At 54.8% G+C, this 23569-nt stretch overlaps 2 protein-coding genes across 2 annotated transcripts; both read right to left on the bottom strand.

Moving 5' to 3' along the window:
* Positions 1 to 433: 433 nt before the first annotated feature.
* On the bottom strand, positions 434 to 14922 carry RCN3 (reticulocalbin 3). The gene is made up of 7 exons (XM_045988084.1): positions 14173 to 14922; positions 13505 to 13755; positions 11499 to 11701; positions 9796 to 9968; positions 5036 to 5096; positions 2099 to 2298; positions 434 to 1871 (listed from the first exon to the last, which is right to left on the bottom strand). The coding sequence occupies exons 2-7, from the start codon at positions 13747 to 13749 to the stop codon at positions 1764 to 1766; spliced, it is 990 nt and encodes a 329-aa protein (XP_045844040.1). The 5' UTR covers positions 13750 to 13755; positions 14173 to 14922; the 3' UTR covers positions 434 to 1763.
* Positions 14923 to 15055: 133 nt separating this feature from the next.
* FCGRT (Fc gamma receptor and transporter) lies at positions 15056 to 23027 on the bottom strand. Its single transcript, XM_045988083.1, has 7 exons — positions 22918 to 23027; positions 21619 to 21702; positions 20811 to 21062; positions 20449 to 20724; positions 16344 to 16613; positions 15653 to 15769; positions 15056 to 15379 (listed from the first exon to the last, which is right to left on the bottom strand). Exons 2-7 carry the CDS (start codon positions 21686 to 21688, stop codon positions 15297 to 15299), a joined length of 1068 nt encoding a protein of 355 aa, XP_045844039.1. The 5' UTR covers positions 21689 to 21702; positions 22918 to 23027; the 3' UTR covers positions 15056 to 15296.
* Between the last annotated feature and the right edge of the window lie 542 nt (positions 23028 to 23569).

Below are 23569 nucleotides of genomic sequence, written 5' to 3'. Positions count from 1 at the left end.
ATAGGCTTTAATTTTAAGAGCAGTTTAGGGTTTACAGAAAATGAGAGAAAAGAACAGAGAGTTCCCAGGTGTACCCCCAACCCCCACCCCCAGTTTCCCCTCTTATTAGCATCGTGCTTTAGTGTGGTACTTTGTTATAACTGGCAAGCCAACATTGATACATTTTTTCCCCTCCAGAGAGAGGAAGAGAGGTGGGGCAGTGGAGAGGGAGAGGCGGAGGGAGAGAATCTCAAGCAGGCTCCATGCACAGCATACAGCTGGACCTGGGGTTCCAGCTCATGACCCCCAAATCATGACCTGATCCAAAATCAAGAGTCATACTCTTAACCCACTGAGCCATCCAGATGCCCCTTATTTATTTGAGAAAAAGAGAGAGAGAACACGCAAGCACATGCAAGTGTGGGAGGGGCAAAGGGAGGGAGAGAATCTCAAGCCGACTCCCCACTGAACGTGAAGCCTGATGCTGGGCTCAATCTCACAACCCTGAGATCATGACCTGAGCAAAATCAAGAGTCAGACATGAAACCAACAGAGCCATTGGACGCCCCTCTAGAAGAGAATTTGATAAGTGGGTCTCACAGGGCTGCAGGAGGAATAATATCTGTCCTTCTGTCCCCTCCTCAACTCAGCAGCAAGGAGACTCTGTTATAACCCAAGACGCCTCATGGCTCACATCTACTCCTCTCCCCGGGACCCTCCAGGAATGCCCAGCTCCCTGAGAATAAACTCTGTCCCTGTCTCTCTGGGTCTCTGCCTCTAGCGATCTCATCCCACCACAAAGGGATCTAAGGACCTGTCCCCAAGACCTTGTATGACCTGCTCCCAGTCACCACCCCACCGGTCCCACTTGCTGACTCCATTCCAGCCACATCGGCCTGCTGCCTGGTCCACACACACACACACACACACACACACACACACACACCCTCTCTCTCTCTCTCTCTGGCTTCAGGGCCCCTTCTGTTCCCTCTGCCCCGCCAGCTCTCCCTCCAGATCTCCCCAGGGCTTCCACCTCTGTTTACCAGCACGGCCTCTCCAGGGCACTCAACAGAACATTGCCTTCCTGCGCCATCCAGAACGTTCTGTCTGGCTTGCTCACGGCTGGGTCCAGCCTGCCAGTTTTACTTTCCCTCTCCAGGAGTGCCCTCAAAGCCTGCTAACACCCCGAGCCCCCTTTCCAAATGGCCGATCTCTCCTTCAGCACCGCAGTCCCCACGACACCCAGCCACAGCCCCCGATTCCTCCCTGAGGCCCCCGCCCCCCTCTAAGAGACACACAGACAAGACCCCCGCACTGGAGTTTATTGCCTCCGTGGCAGAGAGGAGGCATTCTGGGGCCAGTGCCCTCCGGCGAGTCAAGGGTAGGGGTGAGGGGATGGGGAGTTGGGGGGGGCGGGTGTTTCTCTGCTGTGTGGTGTGAGGCTGGGATGGGGCACTGGGGTGGTCGGTGGAGGCTCCTGGAGGCTGAGCTTGGTTTGGGAACCCCTCCCCGGTCTGGGCTGGGTGATTCTGCCAGTGAGAAGGATTGTTCACTCGCCCTTGGGGTCTACGAGCCCCCTGGAGGCAGGGTGGGAAGGGCTGGGAGGGGCTGCAAGTGTCGGAGAAGTTGACCTGGTCGGTCCCTGAGAGCTCAGGGGCAGAGGGACGCAGGTGCGGACGTCCACACCCCATAGGTCCAGATGGGGAGGGGCAGCCTGGTCACAGGGTCCCCTCCTCAGGTCATCCGCTGGCAACAAGGCTGTAGCGCACACATTGGGGGCGGGCTCAGAGCTCATCGTGGTGGCGTGTCAGGTCCTCGCCATAGTTGGTGGCCTGGCTGCCCACGAACATGTTCCAGTTACTGAGGATCTCGGCCTTGCTCAAACGCCCATCCTGGAGGGAGGGTCAGAGGGCAGCAGGGGTGAAGAGCCCTGTCTGGGAGACTCCTCTCTGAGCCTTTCTGCCCCCCATCCGCGGGGGGTGGGGGGTCTCTGTCCCTCCCTTTCCACCATCCCTTCCCCCCACCACCACCCATTTCCTCATTCATCCCTGGCCCAGCAGGACCCTGGGGCAGCTCCAGGCCGAGTCCAGCCACGTCCGCACAGCAGCCCCCTACGCACCTTGTCCGTGTCGCTCTCGTGCAGCAGGTGGTTGGCTTCCACCAGCGGCTGGTCCTGGGCGGGCGGCAGCACCCAGTGGCCCACCTCGCTGCCATCCAGCCGCCCGTCCTTGTTCAGATCGCGGAAGTCCCGGAACTGCTCCCGCTCGGTCTGCACCCAGGCGGGCTCCTCCTCCCCGGGCTCCGCCGAGTACAGATCCGCTGCGCCGGGCGACAGGGGCGATGTCAGGCCGGGTTCTGGGCCGGCGGGCACCCCAGGGCTCCGTCCCGCCCTGCCGCCTCCCGACCGCGGGCACCCCTGGCAGCCCAGTGCCCCTGCTCTCCAGCCTCGGGCTCTTCCTCTGCTGGAATGGGGCTAACAGCGACGCCACACCAGCAGGGGCTCGCCCTGCCAGGAGGAAAGGGACTGGACGGGTTGATCATTTCTTTTTATTTATTTATTTGGCAGAGATCACAAGTAGGCAGAGAGGCAGGCAGAGAGAGAGTAAGGGAAGCAGGGCTCCCTGCTGAGTAAAGAGCCCAATGCGGGGCTGGATTCCAGGACCTGGGATCATAACCTGAGCGGAAGGCAGAGGCTCTAACCCATTGAGCCACCCTGGCGCCGCGGGTTGATCATTTCCTTGACCGACTGTCAATCTGTTTGCCTGGGACAGGGGCATAGGCCTGGTGAGGAGATACTAAAAAGCCACATTTAGAACCGCTCACCCCACTTTAAGAAGCTCCCATGGGACACCTGGGTGGCTCAGTCAGTTAAGAGGCTGCCTTCGGCTGGGGTCATGATCTCAGGGTCCTGGGATCCAGTTCTGCATTGGGCTCCCTGCTCTGCGGAGAACCTACTTCTCCCTCTCCCTCTGCCTGCCGCTCTGCCTACCTATGCTCTCTGTCTCCCTGTCAAATAAATAAATAAAATCTTAAAAAAAAAAAAAAAAAGAAGTGACCCCCTACACCGCCACCCCCACCCCAGCCCCAGGCCATGGATAATCTAATTCCCATCTCCATACAATAAGTGTGGCCCTCTGTGTCTCGCTTCTTTCCCTTGGCAGTGTTTTTATTTTGTATTCAAGTGTAGCTGACACACAATGTTACATTAGTTTGGGGTGTCAGACAGGTTTGGGGTGTGAGACCTAGGTGACTAGACTTACCCACACAGTAGCTGATGAGTACTTCCTCCTCTTTTATGACCGAATAACATCTCATTGTACAGATCTCCCGCCTTCCACTTAGCATTCATCCCCCAGGGGCGTCTGGGTTGACCAGATGTCATTGTAGGAGCTGGGTACTCTACTCCCATCGTTTTTAAAATTTGTATTTATTTATTTGTCAAAGAGAGAGAAAGAGCACAAGCAGGGGAGAAGCAGGCTCCCCACCGAGCAGGAAGCCTAACGCGGGGCTCCATCCCAGGACAGGGGGCTCATGACCTGAGTGAAAAGGCACACGCTTAACCTACTGAGCCACCCGGGTGGCCCTCTACTGCGGCCTCTACAGGTCAGTATAGGTAAGTACAGGTTGAGGAACTCATTTCCAGTCCCATGGCTGGGAGGCGGCAGGTGGGAGGCGGCAGGTGGGAGGCGGCAGGTGGGAGGCGGCAGGTGGGAGGCGGCAGGTGGGAGGCGGCAGGTGGGAGGCGGCAGGTGGGAGGCGGCAGGTGGGAGGCGGCAGGTGGGAGGCGGCAGGTGGGAGGCACGCACACTTGTTCTAGAACCTACACCCTTGAGCACGGTGCACCCCCACCTCTCCCACCTTCTCGGACATGCCGCCCACCTACCCTCCCAGCCGGGGTCAGAGCCCGGGACGCCCCCTCCAACCTCCTGGCTCATATCCTTCCCTCTACCATCCAACAGTTGCAAAATTACATCACTCTGGAGAGTCCTGGGGTGCGGCCCCCGTCTGTCTACCCAGAACCCACAGGGAAAGGAGAAGCCCAGGGGGCAGGGGTGGGACCTTGGGCTCCTCCTGCCGGGATTGCCATCCTGCTCCACCTCAGCCAAGTATCTACCCCCCGGCCTCAGCTTCCTCATCTGTGAAAAGGGGTGATAACACCCCTCTTGTCGGTTGCCACGGGGATGAAACCAATTTTCAAGCTGCTAGCCACTTAGAACAGAGCCTCGCCTGTGGCAACAAGGCGTGTGACTCAGTGATGATCCCCGAATTTTTTCTGACCAAAAAAAAAACTTCTATCTTTCTCACAGATGTAAGGAAGATATAAAGTATGCTTAAATAAAAATGTTCCGCCTGAGGGTTTGTTCCATAAAAACAGGCCATAGAAAATGTGTTTTCCAGCTCGTACAAATATCCATGTTTTCCCCTCAACCAAATTCTTTGCCCCCCAGAGGGCAAGGGTAGAGGCAGGGCCCAGGGGAAATCTGGGAATGTCCCGAGGGGCCCCCCAGTCCTGAGTAACAGGAGACACAGTCTTTGCTGTACAAATGCAGACTCAAGATAATCTCCCCAACCCCAACCAATGTAGCCTCTGAGGTCTAATACTGCAGATAATCCAGACTCTCCCAGGAAGGAAGCTGGTCTGTGACACTCTCTACTGTGTCCTCCACCACAAACATGCAGTAGGAGCTCAATACGTGTTTCCTGGTCCTGGCACACAGTGGGCGCTTAATAGGTGCTTTTTTGGTCTGGCGCACAGAAGGTCCTGGATAAATGTTTCCTGGGCCTGGCACAGAGTAGGTGCTTGGTAAAGATTTGCTGGGCCCGACAAACATACGTATTCAATCAATGTTAGCTGGGCCCTACACACAGTGGGTGATCGATAAATACTTTTAGGGCCCAGCACACAGTAGGTGCTCAATTAATGTTTGGTGGCTACCGGAACTCAAGCAGCATCCCCGCCCCCACTTCAGAGGGCCACTGCTCTCCTATGGGTGGTATACTCTGGGCTGCCTGGGGGAGGACAGGCGTCCTCAGGGAGGGATCAGCTTCCACTCACCGATATACTCATCCACTTGGACGTAGCCATCCTTGTTCTTGTCCAGATCCTCCAGGGTTTCCTGGGGGAAAGAGAGGCATTGGGGCTGGCTCCTCAGGAGGGCTGGGCGCCTGGGGCTGGGATGTGAAGTTTTCTCAGGGAATCTGGCTCGGGCTTGGCTGTATGTGCAGGCATCAGAGCAGTCTGAATGGGGTCGACCTGTCCCGGGTAGGGGTAGCGGTTGGGTGGCTTTCTGAGGCATATGATGACGTGGGTTCTACCTGCCCTTAGTGGGTGGGGGTCAGAGAACCCAGATATCCTTGCTTCCACCCAAGAAGACCTGTCCTGCCTCCCTCACGCTTTTCTCACACCCAACAGCAAATGCTCTCCAAGGGCAGGAGCTCCTTCCCGTTAGCAGAGCCCAGACCCCAGCTCCATTTTACGTCAGAGCGAGACACACTTGGTGGCCCACTGTGACCCAGGCTCAGTACCTCTGCTCTCGTTTTTTTTCTCCATTTCTTGAGCAAACAGCTTCTGTTCCCCACTTTTTAAGATGTTTGTTTATTATTTGGGAGAGGGAGTGAAGGACAGAGGGAGAGGGGAAAGAGACTCCCCACTGAGCAGGGAGCCTGATGGGGGGCTTGATCTCACAACCCTGAGACCTTGACCTGAACCACAATCAAGAGTCAGACACTTAACTGACTGAGTCACCCAGGTGCCCCTGTTCCCCACTTTTATATTCAAACTCACTGTAGGAGGGGGTAGGGTCTGACACACCACTATGCCTTCCTCACAAAGAAAGCTCCAACATTTTAGGGTTGCCAGAAAAAAATGCAGGGCGCTCACTTACGTCCAACTTTCAGAGGAAGAACTAAAAAAAAATTTTTTTTAAAGCTTTTATTTATTTATTTGACAGACAGAGATCACAAGTAGGTGGAGAGGCAGGCAGAAAGAGAGGGGGAAGCAGGCTCCCCCTGAGCAAAGAGCCTGATGTGGGGCTTGATCCCAGGACCCCGGGATCATGACCCGAGCTGAAGGCAGAGGCTCAACCCACTGAGCCACCCAGGCACCCCAATAATTCTTTAGAATAAGTACGCCCCACACAATATCTGGAACACACTTATACTACTGGACACAGTTACATTTGAATTTCAGGTATTTTTTTTAAAACATAAGTATATCCCAAATGTTGTGTGGGACATACATGTACTAAAAAATTGTTTATATTACTTGTTACAAATTCAAGTATAATTGAATGCCCTTTGTTATTTGGTAAAGCTGGTAACTCTGTAGCACTTACATATTGAAATTCTTGTTATTTCTTATAAGTAACTTTTGTTTATTATTATTATTATTTTTTTTAAGTAGGCTCCGTGCCCAGTGTGCCTCTCGAACTCCTGCCTCTGAGATCAGGAATCACATGGTCTGACTGAGCCAGCCAGAGGGCCCTCTAAGTGACACTCGATATAAATGAATGTAAATGAATGTAAAAGAGGACAGCAGAATTTAGACAAGGGCTCAGCAAACTTTTCCCAAAAAGGGCCAGAGAGGAAATAGTTCTGAGTTTGTGTGCTGTATGGTCTCTGTCGAAATGACACATCAGCTCTCTGGTTGTGGCACATGGAAGCCTAGGATCGTGGCTATGTTCCAATAAAACTTTATTTGCAAAAACAAGTTGTGGGCTGGATTCTGCTGCGGGTTAGACAGTTTGTTGACTGTTGGTGTGGATCATGGATTCAACTACCGGGGTTCAAATGCGAGCTGGGGCACTTCTGGTCTGGGTGATCTCAGGCAAGTCTCCCCATCTCTCTGTGCCTAGGTGTCCTCATCTATAAAATGAAGATGGTAGGGCGCCTGGGCGGCTCAGTTGGTTAGGTGTCTGCCTTTGGCTCGGGTCATGACCCTGGGGTCCTGGGATGGAGCCCCACATCGGGCTCCCTGCTCAGCGGGGAGCCTGCTTCCTCCTCTCCCTCTGCCCCTCCCCCACACATGCGCGTGCTCTCTCTCTCTCTTAAATGAGATCTTAAAAAAATAATAAAATGAAGATGTTAGCCCACCCCCATGTGGTTGCCATGAGGATTCACTCAGGCTAATATTTGGTAAAGGTGTTACCACGGTGCTTCCGGTACACAGCACACGCTTAGTCAGGGTCTGTTAAATAATCTCAACTCAGGGGGCCCCTGGCTGACTCAGTCAGTAGAGCACGAGGCTCTTGGTCTTGGGGTTGTAAGTTCAAGTTCCACGTTGGAAGTAGAGATTACTTAAAACAAAATCTTAAAAAAACCTCAACTCAGGGGCATAAAAGGTATTTCAACATTATCTGTTATAAAAAAAGGACTTTGGGTCTTGGAGGGTGGGGAGTCTAGTGGGTTCGAGAAGGCTGGGTTAATGACCTCTCTCCTCTCCGGATCGTAGTCACCTCTGGAATGGGCCGGAAGGCCCACCCCAACGGTGCACACATCAGGTCAGTAAAATGCCTGAGAAATATCGGAAGCAACTGCAAACACACATCCCAGTGGGAGCGGGGACTCTACTGCTAGAAGTTTTCTCCCGTACTGACGGGAGCATGAAATGACGCATGCATGAAATGTGACGGGTAAGGAGCATTTATCACCAGTTTTGTAGGTTTACGTGTATTAACTCATCTAGTCCCTACAACCAGCCCTGATGTAGGAATAGTTATCAGTACCACAATTTTATAGATGAAGAACAGGCCCGGAGAGGTTAAGTAACTTGCCCAAGGTCACACAGCCAGGAAGCTGCAGGGCTGGGACTTGAACCCAGGCCTCCTGGCCCCAGAGTCCTTGATCCTAACAGGCTTGCCACAGACCCTCACACCAGCTGTGGAAATGGAGCCACAAGAGAGGGGTTGGGGGATAGGGTCGAGGAGATGGGAAAGGTAGAGGGTTATCCAGTTTTTTGGGGTCCTTTGGGCATTTAAACACATTAGTATGTTAGCTATTTTAGACATTCAACTACATTATTTTTTCATTTTTTTTTAAAGATTTTATTTATTTATTTGAGAGAGAGAGAGCAGAGGGAGAGGGAGAAGCAGACTCCCTGCTGAGCAGGGAGCCTGACACGGGGCTCGATCCCAGGACTCCAGGGTCATGATCTGAGCCAAAGGCAGATGCTTAACCAACTGAGCCTCCCAGGTGCCCCAAAACTACATTTTTTAAAAATAATTTTTTAAAATAATAATTTGTGGGGACGCCTGGGTGGCTCAGTTGGTTAAATGTCTGTCTTCAGCTCAGGTCATGGATTGAGTTGTGCTTCGGGCTCCCTGCTTAGTGGGAAGCCTGCTCCTCCCTCTCCCTCTGCCCGCCATTCCCCCTGCTTAAGCGTTCTCTCACTCTCTGTCAAATAAATAAATAAAATTTAAAATAATAATAATAATAATAATAACAATTAGTGAAAATTTAGGCATGGTAGAAATGGGTGTAAATCCTTCCACGAAGAGTGAACCCTCATGTGAACTATGGACTTTGGGTGGTGACGTGTGGGTTTTGGTCTGTCCACTGTATTGAGTGTCCCACTCTGGTGCACGATGTTGATGGGGGGAGGGTGTGCATGTGGAGGCAGGGGCGGTGTGGGAAATCTGTGGACCCCTTGCTCAATATGGCCCTGAACCTAAACTTGCTCTAAAAATTAAGGTCAGGGGCATGTGGCTGGCTCAGTTGGTGGAAAATGTGACTCTTGATCTTCGGGTTGTGGATTTAAGCCCCAGATCAGATCTGGAAATTATTTAAAAATAAAATCTGGGGCGCCTGGGTGGCTCAGTGGTTTAAAGCCTCTGCCTTAGGCTCAGGTCATGATCCCAGGGTCCTGGGATCAAGTCCCGCATCAGGACCCCGGGCTCAGCAGGGTGCCTGCTTCTCTCTCTCCCTGTGTGTGCTCTTTCACTCTCTCTCTCAAATAAGTAAATAAAATCTTTAAATAAATATAAAATAAAATCTTTTAAAATAAAATAAAAATAAAACTTAAGGTCTGCTGGGGGAAAAATAAAGGAGAAAAAAATCCTTCCACTGCTGGGGAAGCTGGGTGGCTCAGTTAGCTACGTGTCCAGCTCTTGATTTTGGCTCAGGTTATAATCTCAGAGTAATGAGATTGAGCCCCAAGTCAGGGTCCACATTGGGCTTAAGATTCTCTCTCCCGGGCACCTGGGTGGCTCAATGGGTTAAAGCCTCTGCCTTCGGCTCAGGTCATGATCTCAAGGTCCTGGGATGGAGTCCCATATCGGGCTCTCTGCTTCATGGGGAGCCTGCTTCTTCCTCTCTCTCTGCCTGTCTCTTGTGATCTCTGTCTGTCAAATAAATAAATAAAATCTAAAAAAACAAAACAAAAAACTTCTTTAAAATGGAGAAGAAATTGGGGTTGGCACAAAAATTATAAAGGAATAAGAAGACAACAGGGGTCAGCAGAAATGGCCTCAGAGTAGACACTCCATGTGCGGGGTTGGGGTTTTTCAGGGGTTCGGCCAGGATTGGGGCTCCCTGAGGCACTTCTGGGGAATATGTTTTCAGGCCAGAGGCCTGGACCCCTAATGTGAGGACAGGAAGGGGAAGGCAGACCCAGGAGAGATCAGACATGAGGAGGTCAGGCGAAGGGCAGGGGAGAGGTTGCCCTCCACTGATCTGCTTGCAGGCTAGGTTCCCTGGGGAAGGTGCTGGAAAACCAGGTTTCCCCCCAGGTAAACACTGGTGGGCTGGCCTGACCTCAGAAGTCCGGGTCCCAGGATGTGGGTGGGAAGTGGCAAGCAGCCTCCTGGGGCCCCCACTCACAGCAATCACGATGTCCCGCATGTGAGGGAACTCCTCGGGGTGCAAGAAGGCTGTCAGCTCCTCCCGTGTGGCCATCGAGTCCCCGTCCTGGTCTGCCACCCGGAAACGCCGCTCGTCCCGAGCCAGCATTTTCTTGTAGGTCTCGGCGTCCTCCACGTCGTGAAATTCCTCACCTGGGGAAGGGGACAATTTCTTTCAGCTGTGTTTTACTGAAAGGAATGCCAGGCAGGTTGAGGGAAAAGACAAAGGATTCAGCTCAGTAGAATCAGAGCAGGAAGGTCCCCACAGAACTTGTAATAATTAATATATATTCATTGTTGGGGTGTCTGGGTGGCTCAGTGGGTTAAGCCTCTGCCTTTGGCTCAGGTCATGATCTCAGGGTCCTGGGATCGAGCCCCACATTGGGCTCTCTGCTCAGCAGGGAGCCTGCTTCCTCCTCGCTCTCTGCCTACCTCTCTGCCTGCTTGTGATCTCTGTCAAATAAATAAAACCTTAAAAAATATATATATATATTCATTGTTTACTTATATTAGGAACATTGTCATGAAAGCTTATTATATGCAAAGCTCTTTCCCTACAAAATTGCATTTAATTCTCACAAAAAGCAAGTCAAGAGAGTCTTTTCACCTATTCTCACTTTACGAAGGAGAAAACGGATTCGCACAGAGAGGAAATAATCAGCCCGAAGTCATGCAGCCAGGAAAGGAGCTCTGAGTTGACATTGGCCCTTTGGGCCCCAAGGTCACCCTCTGGTGCTTTAAGGTATACAGACTCGGGTTATAGGACAGGGAATAGGAGAAGGGTGTTTTCAAGAAAGGAAAGAGTATGAGCGGAATGCGGAGGTTTGAAGAGCTCCTGAGTTCAGGGAAACTACAGAAGGTCCACTTGGCTGGCCAGAAAATGCAGAAAAACACAGCCAGAGGGGTGGGCCAGGCTGGGCTGAGGAGCTGGGTGTCTCTTCTGGAGACCCCGGGGAGCCATGAAGGGCTGCCAGCAGGGGAGAATTAGGATCAACTCCAGGGGTGGGAAGACCCCTCTGTGATACATGAGGGACAGACTGGAGGAGGAGTGTGGAGGGAGGGTCCAGGAGGGAGAGAACAAGAGCAGTGGGGGTTGCTGGGCTGGGGCATGGGGACAGACAAGACGGAACACAGTCAGGGCACGGGGTAAATGGATTTGAGTTTTTTTGTTTGTTTGTTTTTGTTGTTTTTTAAAGATATTATTCATTTGATAGAGAGCAAGAAAGCATAAGCAGGAGAAGCAGCAGATGAAAAACGAGAAACAGGCTCCCTGCTGAGCAATGAGCCTGATGCAGGACTCGATCCCAGGACCCCAGGATCATGACCTGAGCCGAAGGAAGATGCTTAACCTACTGAGCCACCCAGGAGTCCCAGGATTTGGGGTTCTGTCAGAGATCAACGGTCAGGATGACAGGGCATGGGAGGTAGATGTCCCTGGGCAAGGATCCCCAATCACGGTAACAGAGGTCGTGGATGCCATCACGAGTGAGAAGCCAGAGATCAGGGATTGGGAGTTTCCGGTGATGGAGTACTGGAAGCAGGTAGAACTTGATCAAGGATTGGAAGCAAAGGTTAGGGATTCTGTTTCTTAGGCTAAAGGTACTCAGAATGAGGCTGTCGAAAAGGTCAAGGTCACAGTGTCTGTGTTTTCAGGGGAGCAGGAGTCGGTATCTCGCCGCGTACCCGGCGCGTAGTGGCCGTAGGTGGCGTTGCGCAGCTCCTCCCAACCCACGCGCCCGTCGTGGTCCGTGTCGTACGTGTTCCAGGCCGCGGTCACCGAGTCCCGTATGTGCCGCTGCTGCGTGTGCGCGATCCACGCACGGAGCTCGGCCAGCGACACCCAGCCGTCCCCGTCCCCTGCACGGTCCATGCGGTCCACGATGCGTCTGCGAGTCGGGGCGGGGCACACGTCAGTCGCAGACTCCGCCCACCCGGAGACCAGGCTCCGCCCCTCACACTGAGCCACGCCCCCACTTGAAACACACCCCCCCATATAGGTTGATAAAATGGCTCCCCGCGCACCGAGGGGAGACATCGGTCAATCCCGGGCCACGCCCAGGACAGAGCTCCGCCCCCTCAATCCAGGCGCTGCGGGTCTACCAATGGCGCTGCGGTCCCCCACACGCCCTGGTTGGGGGAAGGACCTAAAGCAATCCAGGGCCACACCCGTCACCCCGACTCCGCCCCTGGGCCCTACTTGCTCCCCTTTTTCATTTGTCCGATTGGGGTGGGGGCAAAGAGGAGGTGTCACATCGCACCCCTCGCCCGCCGGTTCCCTAGGCCAAGACTCTCTCTGAACTCTTGATGGCCACGGCCATGCACACACCCGACCCCTCGGCCTTTCAGGCGCGGCCGGTCTTCAGGTCATCCCTTCCAACCCCGCCCGCTGCCCTGCCCGCCTGGCTGCGCGGGCCTATTTCAGGCCTTTCTCCCTCCAACCCTGTGCTGCGTCACGCCCCTTCCCCCTACTTCCTCCAGACCGTCTCAGGCTTCGCCCGAGGACCATCACCCGCAACCCCGCGGGCTTGGCCACCAGTTCCTTCCTCATGCTTCGGCTGGATCACGGGCACCGTACGGCCTATGAAGCCCCTGAAGGCCGTTCCTCGCGCACCTTCTCCAGGCCGCTCCGATCTGCTCCCAAGCCTCCTCCCCACGTCCCCCGGCCATTCCCGCCACCGGTTTGGGTCCTTACCCAACCTCTCACAGAGCCCACAATAAGGGCTCCTCTTGGTCACCGTCCTTAAACCCCGCAACCCAGTTCCCAGGGTCGACTCCAACAAGGCCGTGCCCAGATCGCCGGCCTCTCCAACCCCGCGCATCAGGATGTGTCTGCTCTAATCAGTCTGGATGGAGCTAGAGTCCCGGGATTCCCACGCTACCCTGAGGTTCAAGCTCTTGTCAAGACCGTGGGCTCCACGGCCAGATATTTTAGGTTCAAATCCTATGGCTTCCTCTTGCTGGCTGTGTGACCGTGAGCAAGCCACTGAAACCTCTCTGTGCCTCAGATTACCCCTCTGTAAAATGAAGGATAAATGACAGAACCTACCCTGTAGTCTGGTTGTGGGGATTAAAGAAGTTAACCCTTGTAAAGCACTTAGAACAGCGCCAGGCATTGCAGTAATGCTACGCCAAATGTGAAGCCTATAACGCTGCCTTTCTTCCTCCCTCCCTCCTTCACCCAGTCCCATCCCGCAGTCTCTCAGCCAGCAGTCAGCACCACTCTCTCCATCCTGATCTAGTCATCATCCCCTCCTGTCTTCCAACTGCACAGCTGCAGACGCTTCCTCACCTATAGTCTGTTCCCCAAAAGGCAACCAAAAGGATTCTGTTGAAACCTAAGTCAGCTCACACCCTCCCTCTGCTTGGAGCCCTCCCATGGCTCTCATCTCCCTCAGAGAAACGCTGAAATCTCCACTGTGGCCTGAAGACCGTGACCTCTTTTTCCCTTCTCTGCCATCACCGTCCACATTCTCCTTTTCCATCACTGGGTTCCAGCCACATGGGCCTCACTGTTCTGCAAATATCAGGCTCGCTCCTGCCTCAGGGCCTTTGCACTTACAGTCCCTCTGCTTGGAGTGCTATTCCCCCATATATCCACATGGCTCAAATATTACCTTCTCACTGAAGCCTCCCTTCACATCCCTGTTAAAAATTACAACCCTGAATCCTCCCCTCCATCTCTCTCCTACCCCAGACGCGCTCGGCTTTCCTCTGGGCTGAGCTGGTCGAATTCCTTGGCCACTTCTCGTCCCAGGAAAGCCTCATGGTCGTACTGGAAATTCCCGTGGGCGTCATCATGAGGGGCCTCGCTCAGGGGGGCCGCCTGGTGTACCCTCCCCTGCCCATGAGGGCCTGCATCAGGGGATGGCTTGCCCTGGGCCCCGCGCCTCAGCAGCAGCAGCAGCAGCAGCAGAAGTGATGGTCGCCACATCATCAGTCCCTAGGGCGCAGTGGAGACTAAAAGTCAGGGGTCACAGGAAAAACAACAGAGACAGGACAGGAGAATGGGGGCGGGGGCGGAGAGACCGAAGACAAGACAGAGTGATGGTAGCTGGCCACAAAGTTTAGGGCTCAAGAAGGGCCGGGGTGGGAAAAAGGGGGCGGGGTTCTCAGAGGTAAAAGCAGAGGTAGGGACTGAATCTTCTGAGGGAGTCCCAGACCGGTCCCAGAGCCGCTGGTGGGGGGTATCAAGCGCGAGACGTGGCGCACTTCCCACGCACACTGCGGGGCGGGGTCGTGTCCAGAGAGCAATCATGCAGGCCCCCAGGCGTTATTTGCAGCCCGGACCCACTTTCCCGACTCGAAAGAACCCGGACCGTCCTCTTTGGGCAAGCCACCCGCCCCCATCTCCCTTTACCAGTTTAGCCAGCTTCACTTTGCTCTACACAGTGGGCTCTGCTTTCTCTGAAATGATGCCCAATTTAGCGGCTCTCCAGCCAGGCCCCGCCTCCAGCAGCGCAGAGGCCCCGCCCTCCGACCAATGAGTGCTCAGAAGGACCCCCAGGGGGCGGGGCCGGCGAGCTCAGAGAAGGCCGCGGGCCCGGACGCCACGTCCACAGAGAAGATCGTGGCTGCAGAGGTTCCGCCCCCCCTTCCCCCGGCAGGCGGGTGGGCGGCCCGGGAGAGACGCGGGTTCCGAGAACTACAACTCCCGGCAGGCATCTCAGCGCCCTGCCAGACCACCGACCACGTTCAGCGATACTGTTTCCCCAAGCCTCTTGGGAGGTGGTTTGGGGTTTTTCGGAGTTTGGGGTTGTTTGGTTTGTTTATTTAAATACTTTCTACACTGAGGGCGAAGCTGGAGCTCACCACCCCAAGATCAAGAGTCGCATCCTCTTCCGACTGAGGCCAGGCGCCGGGGGGAGGTGTATTTTTATCTTTCCCTTTGTCAGCATGGTTCAAGAAGGAAGGGAACCAAGGGGCCAGAGGAGGCATCCCTTTCCCTCAAAGAGGGAACAGTGCTTCCCTTCCGCTCCACCCAAGGAGACAGGTCCGACTCCAGCCAAGAATTCCTCAAAATGTGTGGCGCAGTGTCGGCATTCGGTAAATATCGGTGAAACTTATGAGTGAAAAAGATGTGACTTGGTATATAAAATTGGCATATTCCACAACTGGCAACTGCCTCCGGAGAGATCTGAAGCCCAGGGCTTATGTTCTTTATCCCTAACCCCCCTACGACACACACGTGTTCTCCTACCTCCCCCCACCCCGCGAAAGTCGAAATGATAAGAATACAATGATTCGGGCCCAAACTCGTGTTTATATGTGGAGGTGGAAAAGAGCCATGATCATCAGGAGGGGAAACTGAGGCAGATCACACAAGAGGAAAAATCCAGAAGATCATTGGGCCCAGGACTCTTTCTGGAGGCTCAGAAATACCAGGATTCCAGGAGGTCTCACAGCATGAAGGGGGCCTGACTACATTAGCTGGTGGTAGCCAGGATGGAGGGTGATATCAGCCGCTGAGAATGCATTTACGAGCTACGAGTCTGCATCCTTGGGTACACCGGGAGCAGGCAGGAGGGCCCCTACATCATCGTCCCCTCGGAGAGACATCCAAGGGGCTGAGGGAAGAGGAAGTGGGTGGAGGAGGTCATGAGAATCTTTGAAATCCCCAGGGTTCCTGACTGCCCCTCCCCCACATGTCTGTCTGTCTGTCTTTCCCAGTCTCTATCCTACTCCACAGGTTTCTGTCCCCTCTCAGAGCCTCTGTTTCCTCCCTCCCGTCCCACCACCTCCCTTGTCTCTGTTCCTTTCTGTCTAGATCCGGGCCCCCCCCTCCGCCCCCACTCCAGATCTGTTCCTCTCTGAATTTTTTCCCTCTTCCGGCTCCACACCTGGAAGCCCCTTTCTCATCCTCCTCCACAGCAGAGCTCCTCCTGCAGCCACTGCCGTGAGCAGTAAGAAGCCAATGACGATTCCGATCACGGGCACTGAGGATCTGGCTGGTGATTCTGCAGCCAGAGAATGATGTGAGATGCAGAGGGAACCCTCTGGCCCATCTGAGCCAGGGCCAGAGCCTGGGGATTCTCAGTCCCTCCTAACCACAGAGATCGCAGCATCAGGTTTTTGGGGAGTGCGTGTGGACAGAGGGAACGCCGGTCAGCTGATGTTCTAGGTCCGTGCAGATCGCCCCCGCTTTGCATAGAAGAGCCAAGATGGGTCCCAGTCCCACTGGCCAAGGGACCCGTAGCGGCAGGGTGCATGGTAGTCTGATGCGGAGAGGAAGGGCGGGCAAAGAGCAGTAGCTCGTCAGATTCACAGAGGACTGGCCATGGCTGAGGGACGACTGGCAGCAGCAGACAACGAATGGTCAGACTAGCAGCAGCAAGAGGGAAGGCAGCAAAACTTCGGATGGACTGTCCAGAGCGGTGAATGGGTGGACAGACCCAGTGAGGCCAGTAGCAGCAGCAGCAGAAGCAACAGCAGCAGCAGCAGCAGGAGGGAAGGCAGACTGGCAGCAGTGGGGCAGAAGGCAGTTGCAAGGCAGCCAGAGACAGGGAGTATCATGCCTCTGTCGAACCTTACCCAGCTCCACGGTGAGGGGCTGCGGCAGCCCGGCGTGCTGCACCACGCAGCAGTAGTGGTGCTCGTCGCCACTTTTGACCGTCAGTGAAGACCAGGCATGGAAGGAGCCATCGCCATTGGGGCCAAAATCACCTTCTCCGGAGCCCACAGCCAGCCCGTTCCGGAGGAACCGCAGTTGTAGCTCCGGGGGATAGAAGGAGAAGGCACTGCAGGTGAGCACAGAAAAGCCAGGGCTCCCAGGTCGGGCCTTCAGGCGCATGGAGGGCGGCTCTGTGGACAAACAGGCAGACAGACCTAAGCCCCAAACCCATGAACCCCTAGGGCCAGACCTGGTGAGGGCCGGGGAAGGACGTACAGAAGCCTCCATTCCTTCCACCATAGTCAGCAGGCCCCGCCCTATCCCCTACACTGTGCTGAGCCTGGAGGGTAGAGTGGCAAAGGTAAAGGGACATTCTTGAGGGGATGGGGACCCCCACCTATCCACAGTGAGGATATCCACCACTCATCCATTCCTTCCTACAACAGACACACACTGAACATCAACCACGTGCCCAACACTCTTCTAGGCACCCAGGACACAGCAGTGAAGACAGACAAAGGTCCCTGTCTTGGGGCACCTGGGTGGCTCAGCTGGTTTAGCATCTGCCTTCAGCTCAGGTCATGATCCCAGGGTCCTGGGACTGAGTCCTGTGTCCAGCTCCCTGTTTGGCAGGGAATCTGCTTCTCCCTCTCTCTATCCCCCATTAGTGCTCTCTCTCTTTCTCTCTCTGTGTTTGTCTCAAAAAAATAAATAAAATCTTTTTGAGCAAAAGTCCCTGTCTTCGTGGAGCTCATGTTCTAATGAGGGAAGAGAGATAAATATTTGTGTCCAAATAAATGCAAAGGAAACAGACCGTGAAAGTGTTGTGATGAGAGAAAATAAGACAGATCCTACGGTCATTAAAGGATAGTAAGCAGACGTTATGAAAATCGTCATACCAGTGCATTTGAAATTGAAGTGAACTGGACAAATTCCTAGGAAATGCAACCTTCCAAAACTGACACAAGAAGAAATAAAAAAACTTGAGTAGTCCTATAATGATTGAATAATTTTAACCCATAACTTAAAAACTTTCCAACAATAAAAGTCCAGGCCCAGGTGACATCATTGGTGAATTCTTTTTTTTTTTCTTTTAAAGATTTTATTTATCCATTTGACAGACAGAGATCACAAGAAGGCAGAGAGGCAGGCAGAGAGAGAGAAGGAAGCAGCTCCCCGCTGAGCAAAGAGCCCGACATGGGACTCAATCCCAGGACCCCAGAATCATGACCTGAGCCGAAAGCAGAGGCTTTAACCCACTGAGCCACCCAGGCGCCCCTCATTGGTGAATTCTTAAAACAAACAAACAAACAAATAAACAAAAACAAGTAGCACATCTACACCTAATTTAGGAAAAAGGTTCCCCTGTAATTCCGTGGAGGAGACAGGAAGGTGGTCTTGCAACAAATGATGCTGGATCAACTGGAGATCCTCGAGGGACAAATGAACCTTGAACCCTTACCTCACACCCTCACATGCAATTACCTCAAGACAGATCACAGTTACATGTAAAAGTTACTTATCAACCAAGCTTCTAGAAGACCTAGAAGAACACCTTCATAGCTTTGGGAGAGGAAAGATTTCCTAAAGAGAACACACACAAAAGCTACAGAGAAAAGATGGATGGGTTGATCTTCATTAAACTTAAGAAATTTATTCATTAAAATGTTTCATCAAGGGCACCTGGGTGGCTCAGTGGGTTAAAGCCTCTGTCTTCAGCTCAGGTCACGATCCCAGGGTCCTGGGATCGAGCCCTACATTGGGTTCTCTGCTCCGTGGGGAGCCTGCTCCTCCCCTGACCCCTCTGCTTGTCTCTCTGCCTACTTGTAATCTCTGTCTGTCAAATCAATAAATAAAATCTTCAAAAAAAAAAAAATGTTTCATGAAGAGGGTGAAAAGATAAGCTGCACACCAGGAGAAGTTATTTCCAATAGAACCATCTAACCTAGCCAAAAGATTCCTATCCAGAATATATCAGGAACTCTAATAAGAAAAAGAGATAAAAATTCCAATTTAACAATGGGCAAAAACTCTCACACAGCCACTCCAAAAGAGTGGACACTCAACTGTCAATAACGTGAAGAAGTTCCCTGTCACTAGTCATCAAATTGCTGACCTGAATTTTTTATTAAAAGATTTATTTATTTGAAAGGGGAAGAGGGAGGGAGGGAGAGATTCCCAAGCAGACTCCCTGCTGAGCACGGAACCCAGTGCAGGGCAGGATCCCACGACCCCGAGATCACAACCCGAGCTGAAACCGAGAGCCAGAGGCTTCACCAACTGAGCCACCCAGGCGCCCCCTCACTGATCTGATTTTGTCTGATTTTGCCAAATCATGTACACGATGCTCATTTATCATCAGAGAAATGTAAAATGCTTCACAGTAAGACACCACCACACACCCACTGGAATGCTTCAAACTCAAGACAGACGATATCAAAGTCTGGCAAGCCTGTGGAGCAACTGGAGTTCTCAAACACAGCTGGTGGGACTCTGAAACGGGCTCAACCCCTTTGAGCAAAGTGTTTAGCTCTACCTGCTATAGCTAATCTGGGGCCTACACCACCATACGCAAACGGGCTCACGCTTACGGTCATCTGAAGTTCAAAATCAGTCAACGCCATGGTGATAAAAATTGGGTCAGCTGTTGCCCTTGGGAGGTATGGAATGGGAGGGGATACAAGGAAGTCTTGTAAGGTGCTAAAAATGTGGGGCACCTGGGTGGCTCAGTGGTTTAAGCCTCTGCCTTTGGCTCAGGTCATGATCTCAGGGTCCTGGGATCGAGCCCCGCATCGGGCTCTCTGCTCAGTGGGGAGCCTGTTTCTCCCTCTCTCTCTGCCTGCCTCTCTGCCTACTTGTGACCTCTCTCTCTGTCAAATAAATAAATAAAATATTAAAAAAAAAAAAAAACTAAAAATGTTCTAGATCTTGGTACACAGGCAGCCATTAAACAAAATCAATGTACTTTAGGTAGGTGAGTTACACCTCAATGAAAAAGGAAAAACAGAGATACTGTAGTGAATGAATTGATAAAACAGTGGCATGGGAGACAGTAATGCGGGATGGTATGGGGACACACTTTAACCAGGGTGATCAGGGAGGACCCAGTCATGGCAGGACCCCAAGGCAGAGAACTGTAAGCAGACAGGACAGCAGGTGCAAAGGGGCTGAGGAGGGCAAGAACCTGACAGCTGGAGAAAGGGAAAAGAGAAAGCCAACATGGCTGGGGTGTTGTGGAATTATAGTGATGGAAAGCAGCCAGGCCCAGCCACTGGCGGGGACGGGTGGGCCACAGAGTAGAGGCAGCATTGTAGTGTGAGACTAGGGCAAAGCTAATAGAGAGTTTTAAGCAGTGGTAGGCTAGGAGCTCATTTATGTTTCAAAACATTCCTCTGGCTGCTAGGCAGAGCATGGTCTGTCCTGAGGGCCAGGATGGAAGCTGGCATTGCAAGATGGGGACACTGAGGACAAAAGAGCTCTAATTCCAGCCCCTGAGAATCCCCCGGCCATGCGTGCAAGTACAGCTGGGCTGTTTCTGTGTTTAAGGGGGGGTCATGCAAGGCATCGTAGGGGTCCAAAAGAGGCAAGTGGAAAGCCTCACGGGCCACAGGAAAACCTCCCCGGCTGTGACACCAGAGTAACGGATAGAGAAGGGCAGAGGTGGAGAAAGGGGAGGGCTGATGTAGGCTCGAGAAACTCTGGGTGAGCCTGTCTGCCTGAGCCAAGCAGGTGCAGGCTGAGGGGAGGGACAGAGGCCACTGCCCCTCAGGGCCTCCAGGCCAGGCTGAGGAACTTGGCTCTGTCCAGAAGTCTCTGAGCTCCAGGGGAGGCCTGTGTGTGGGAGAGCAGCGGGGGCAGCTCTGGGTGTGGAAAGACCCCTAAGGACATGTCCGGGAGGCGCTGCAGTGGGCAGAGTGGAGGCCAGGAGGCCAGGGAAGAGGCTGGGGGAAGAGGAGGAGGCCGAAGATGGGGGTGCGGGGGCAGAGAGCTCCATGGGGACCAGGGATCCCTCTGGAGGTTGCTCACCCTTCCACTCCAGGTTCCCACGGCCCCTCTCCAGATGGCCCAGCAGCCGCTGTGGGCAGGAGTTGAGCAGGAAGGTCTTCTCCTTGCTGACCGCCCCCGCGTGCTGCATCCACGTCTTCTGGATGGTCTCAGTCTCGGGCCAGTCCCCATCCCAGGTGCCCAGCTTAGGGTCGAAAGTCATGAAATCCTCGCCGTTCAGAGCAAACTTGGCCACGGGCACCGAGGCGTTGTCGGGGCCCAACTCACAGCCCAGCAGGCCCTGCAGGGTGTAGGGTCCTGGGGTGCCCACACACAGGTAAGCGGGACCCAGGAGCAGGGGGCCCGGCCCCTCCATGCTCAGACCGCGGGCGTCCGGTTCTCACCTCCTTTCCCCAAGGCTTTGAGACCTTCAAGAAACAGCTCCTGCTTGCTCCGCAGGTCGGTCGTCTCTTTCTCCCAATACCAGGAGACCTGGTTTTCCCAGACCCAAGCCCCACATGGCTCGGCCTCTGCGCGCAGGTTATTGTAGCTCAGGTACTGCTGGGGACCCAGCCAGCCGGACACCCAGAATGCAGGGGCCCCAGGGGCAGGAGAGGACACGGCGGTGAGGTGGTACAGGAGCGAGAGATGGCTCTCTGCGGGAGGGAGACAGAGGCCAAGAAAGCAGATGCGGGGAGGACCTGGACCGGGAGCAGGACCCATACCCTGAAAGAGAAAGACTCAACCCCAAAGAGGAAGGACAGACCCAGACAGTGGGAGACAGCCTGGGGGCGACGGGGACATGGGACAGATGCAGAGAGGAAAGGGACAGACTGGGGAGGGACAGATCCAGAGAGACGGGCTGGGGCCACATTCAGAGAGAGGGGGACAGGCTTGGTGGGGGACAGACTCCCAGAGGAGAAGGACAGATCCACGAGGTGGAGGACAGACTTGGGGCGGAGGGGACAGAGTGGAAGGGGACGACGCAAAAAGGACGGGAACAGACCCAGAGAGGGGGTGACAGACTCAGAGAGAAACGACCAGATGGCCCGCAGACGCAGCCACGGAGGAAGAAGAACAGCGATCGAGCGACGCTCGGTGAAGGTCGGGCCCGCCCGAGTGAAACCTCGGATTTCGCTTCGCTTCCCTAGTCCCTTCGCCGGCCGCCGGCCGCGGGCGCCTCCCTCCTATCCCGCAGCCGGGGCCCCTCACCTGCGCGCACCGTCGGCAGCAGGAACAGCAGGAAACCGAGCCCCCAGGGCCGAGGCCGGGGGACCCCCATCCTGAGCGGGAGACCTGGGGCGGGAGGGGGCGCGTGACTGCTCCGACCCCCGCCCCGCCCCCTCCTCCCCCAGCTCCCGAGGGGCTCGGCCAGCGCGCGCACTCGCGCCTGGGGGCCCCGGGGCTCCGCGACCGCGGCTGGCCACCCTGCCCTCCACCCCGGCGAACTTTCACCCCTTCATTTGATCTTTTTGGGTTAATTAATTACAGAGCTTGGATAGGCTGAGAGTTCTGTCTCAGCGCTCGGCCCCGCCTCTTCCTCCTCCTTCAGACCCTGGAATCCGAGCCCCAGCTCCTCCTCCTCAGACCGAGAGCGCGGGCGCTCGGCCCCTCCTCCCTCAGAACTGGGAGGTCAGGCCCCCCAGCTCCTTCCTTTCTGAGACCCAGGGGTCCGGGCACCCAGCCCCTCCTCCCTCAGACCCAGGGGTCCAGGGCCTCCAGCCGCCTCCTCCCTCAGAGCCAGGAGTCCTCACCCCCAGATCCCTCCTTTCTGAGACCCAGGGGTCGGGGCCCCCAGCCTCTCCTTCCCCAGACCAAAGAGTCCAAGTCTCCAGCCCCCTCCTCCCTCAGACCCAGGGGTCCAGGGTGCCTCCACCCCCGCACCACTCTTCCCTCAGACCCGAGAGCCCCTGTCCCAGGGCCCCTCCTTCCCCAGACCCAGGACTCCAAACCCCCAGCCCCCTCCTCTATCAGGCCAAGGAGTGCAGGGCCTCCAGCCACCCCCTTCCCCAGACCCAGGAGTCCCCAGCCCCAGCACCCTCCTTTCTGAGACCCAGGGGTCTGGGCCCCCCAACCCCTCGTTCCCCAGACCCAGGAGTCCATAGCCCTCAGCCTCCTCCTCCTTCAGGCCAAGGAGTCCGGGGCCTCCAGCCCTTCCTCCCTCAGACCCAGGAGTCCAGACCCCCAGCCCTTCCTCCCTCAGACCCCGGAGTCCAGACCCCCAGCCGCCGCCTCCCTCAGACCCAGGAGTCCTCACCCCCAGCCCTTCCTCCCTCAGACCCAGGAGTCCAGACCCCCCAGCCCCTGCTTCCCCAGACCCGGAAGTCCTAGTCCCCAGTTTTCTCCTCTCTCGGTCGGAGGAGTCCAGGCCCCCCTCCCACCGCCCACGCCAGCCCCTGGCCCCCTCCTCCCTCAGACCCGGAGTGCAGGACCCCAAACCACTCCTCCCTCAGATCCATGAGTCCCGACCGCCGCCCGTCCTCCCTGGGCCTGGGCCCCAGCACTGCTCACGGCAGCGAAGTTCCCTTCCAGCCTGCAGCCTGAGCTGGCTCCCGTGACTGGAGACCCCAGTTCCTCTCTCACATCCTGTCCGGAGACTGCTCCCTGACTTCGGGAGTATCCAACCCCGCCCCCCAGCTGCAGGGCACACCCCAGGCCCTGCGCCCAGCCTCTGAGTATTGTCTCTGCCTCGCTCTTGAAAACTTTTTTTCTTTGTTTCTTTTCCTTTTGGTCTTTCTCTGTTGCTCCCTGTTTGTTATTTTGTGGCGGGAGCCACCCAGCGAATTCATGACAAAGTTGAGAGCCCGACGCTGTCGGAGTCCAGACTTGGGAGTTTCAGGGGGTCCCCTTCTTACCTCCTTGTCCAACCGCCCCACCTCCCACCCCTTCACAAGCTCTTGCTACAGTGAATGTTCCCCAGACCCCTTCTAAATTTCCTCCTTGGAACCCGTCCCCTAAATGTCCCCTTAAAATGCCTTTACATTTCTTTAGTATCTTCTGGATTCAGCCTCAATAACATAGTCCCAAGATACACTGCCGTCTGTAGAGGCCCCTCCAGTTCCCCGCCCCCCCCCCCCACCGCAGCTGCCATGCCTCCATTACACTGGAATGTTGTGCATACATAGAAAGAGACTTATTTTAAGGGATTGGCTCATGTGACTGT

The sequence above is a fragment of the Meles meles genome, chromosome 19 (genome assembly GCF_922984935.1).
Source record: "Meles meles chromosome 19, mMelMel3.1 paternal haplotype, whole genome shotgun sequence".
NCBI classification, from domain to species: Eukaryota; Metazoa; Chordata; class Mammalia; order Carnivora; family Mustelidae; genus Meles; species Meles meles.
This window is presented reverse-complemented; position numbering and strand designations above follow the sequence as displayed.

Excerpts from the sequence above, each read along its gene's own strand:
- RCN3 (XM_045988084.1), bottom strand. The coding sequence starts at position 13,749 with ATGATGTGGCGACCATCACTTCTGCTGCTGCTGCTGCTGCTGCTGAGG. Across the intron at positions 2,299-5,035 it reads CCAAGTGGATGAGTATATCG|CGGATCTGTACTCGGCGGAG; the intron begins GTGAGTGGAAGC and ends CGCCCGGCGCAG. Across the intron at positions 1,872-2,098 it reads ACGAGAGCGACACGGACAAG|GATGGGCGTTTGAGCAAGGC; the intron begins GTGCGTAGGGGG and ends CCCTCCCTCCAG.
- FCGRT (XM_045988083.1), bottom strand. The coding sequence starts at position 21,688 with ATGGGGGTCCCCCGGCCTCGGCCCTGGGGGCTCGGTTTCCTGCTGTTC. Across the intron at positions 16,614-20,448 it reads TGGGAACCTGGAGTGGAAGG|AGCCGCCCTCCATGCGCCTG; the intron begins GTGAGCAACCTC and ends GTTTGTCCACAG. Across the intron at positions 15,380-15,652 it reads GATGAGAAAGGGGCTTCCAG|CCCCTTGGATGTCTCTCCGA; the intron begins GTGTGGAGCCGG and ends CTCTTCCCTCAG.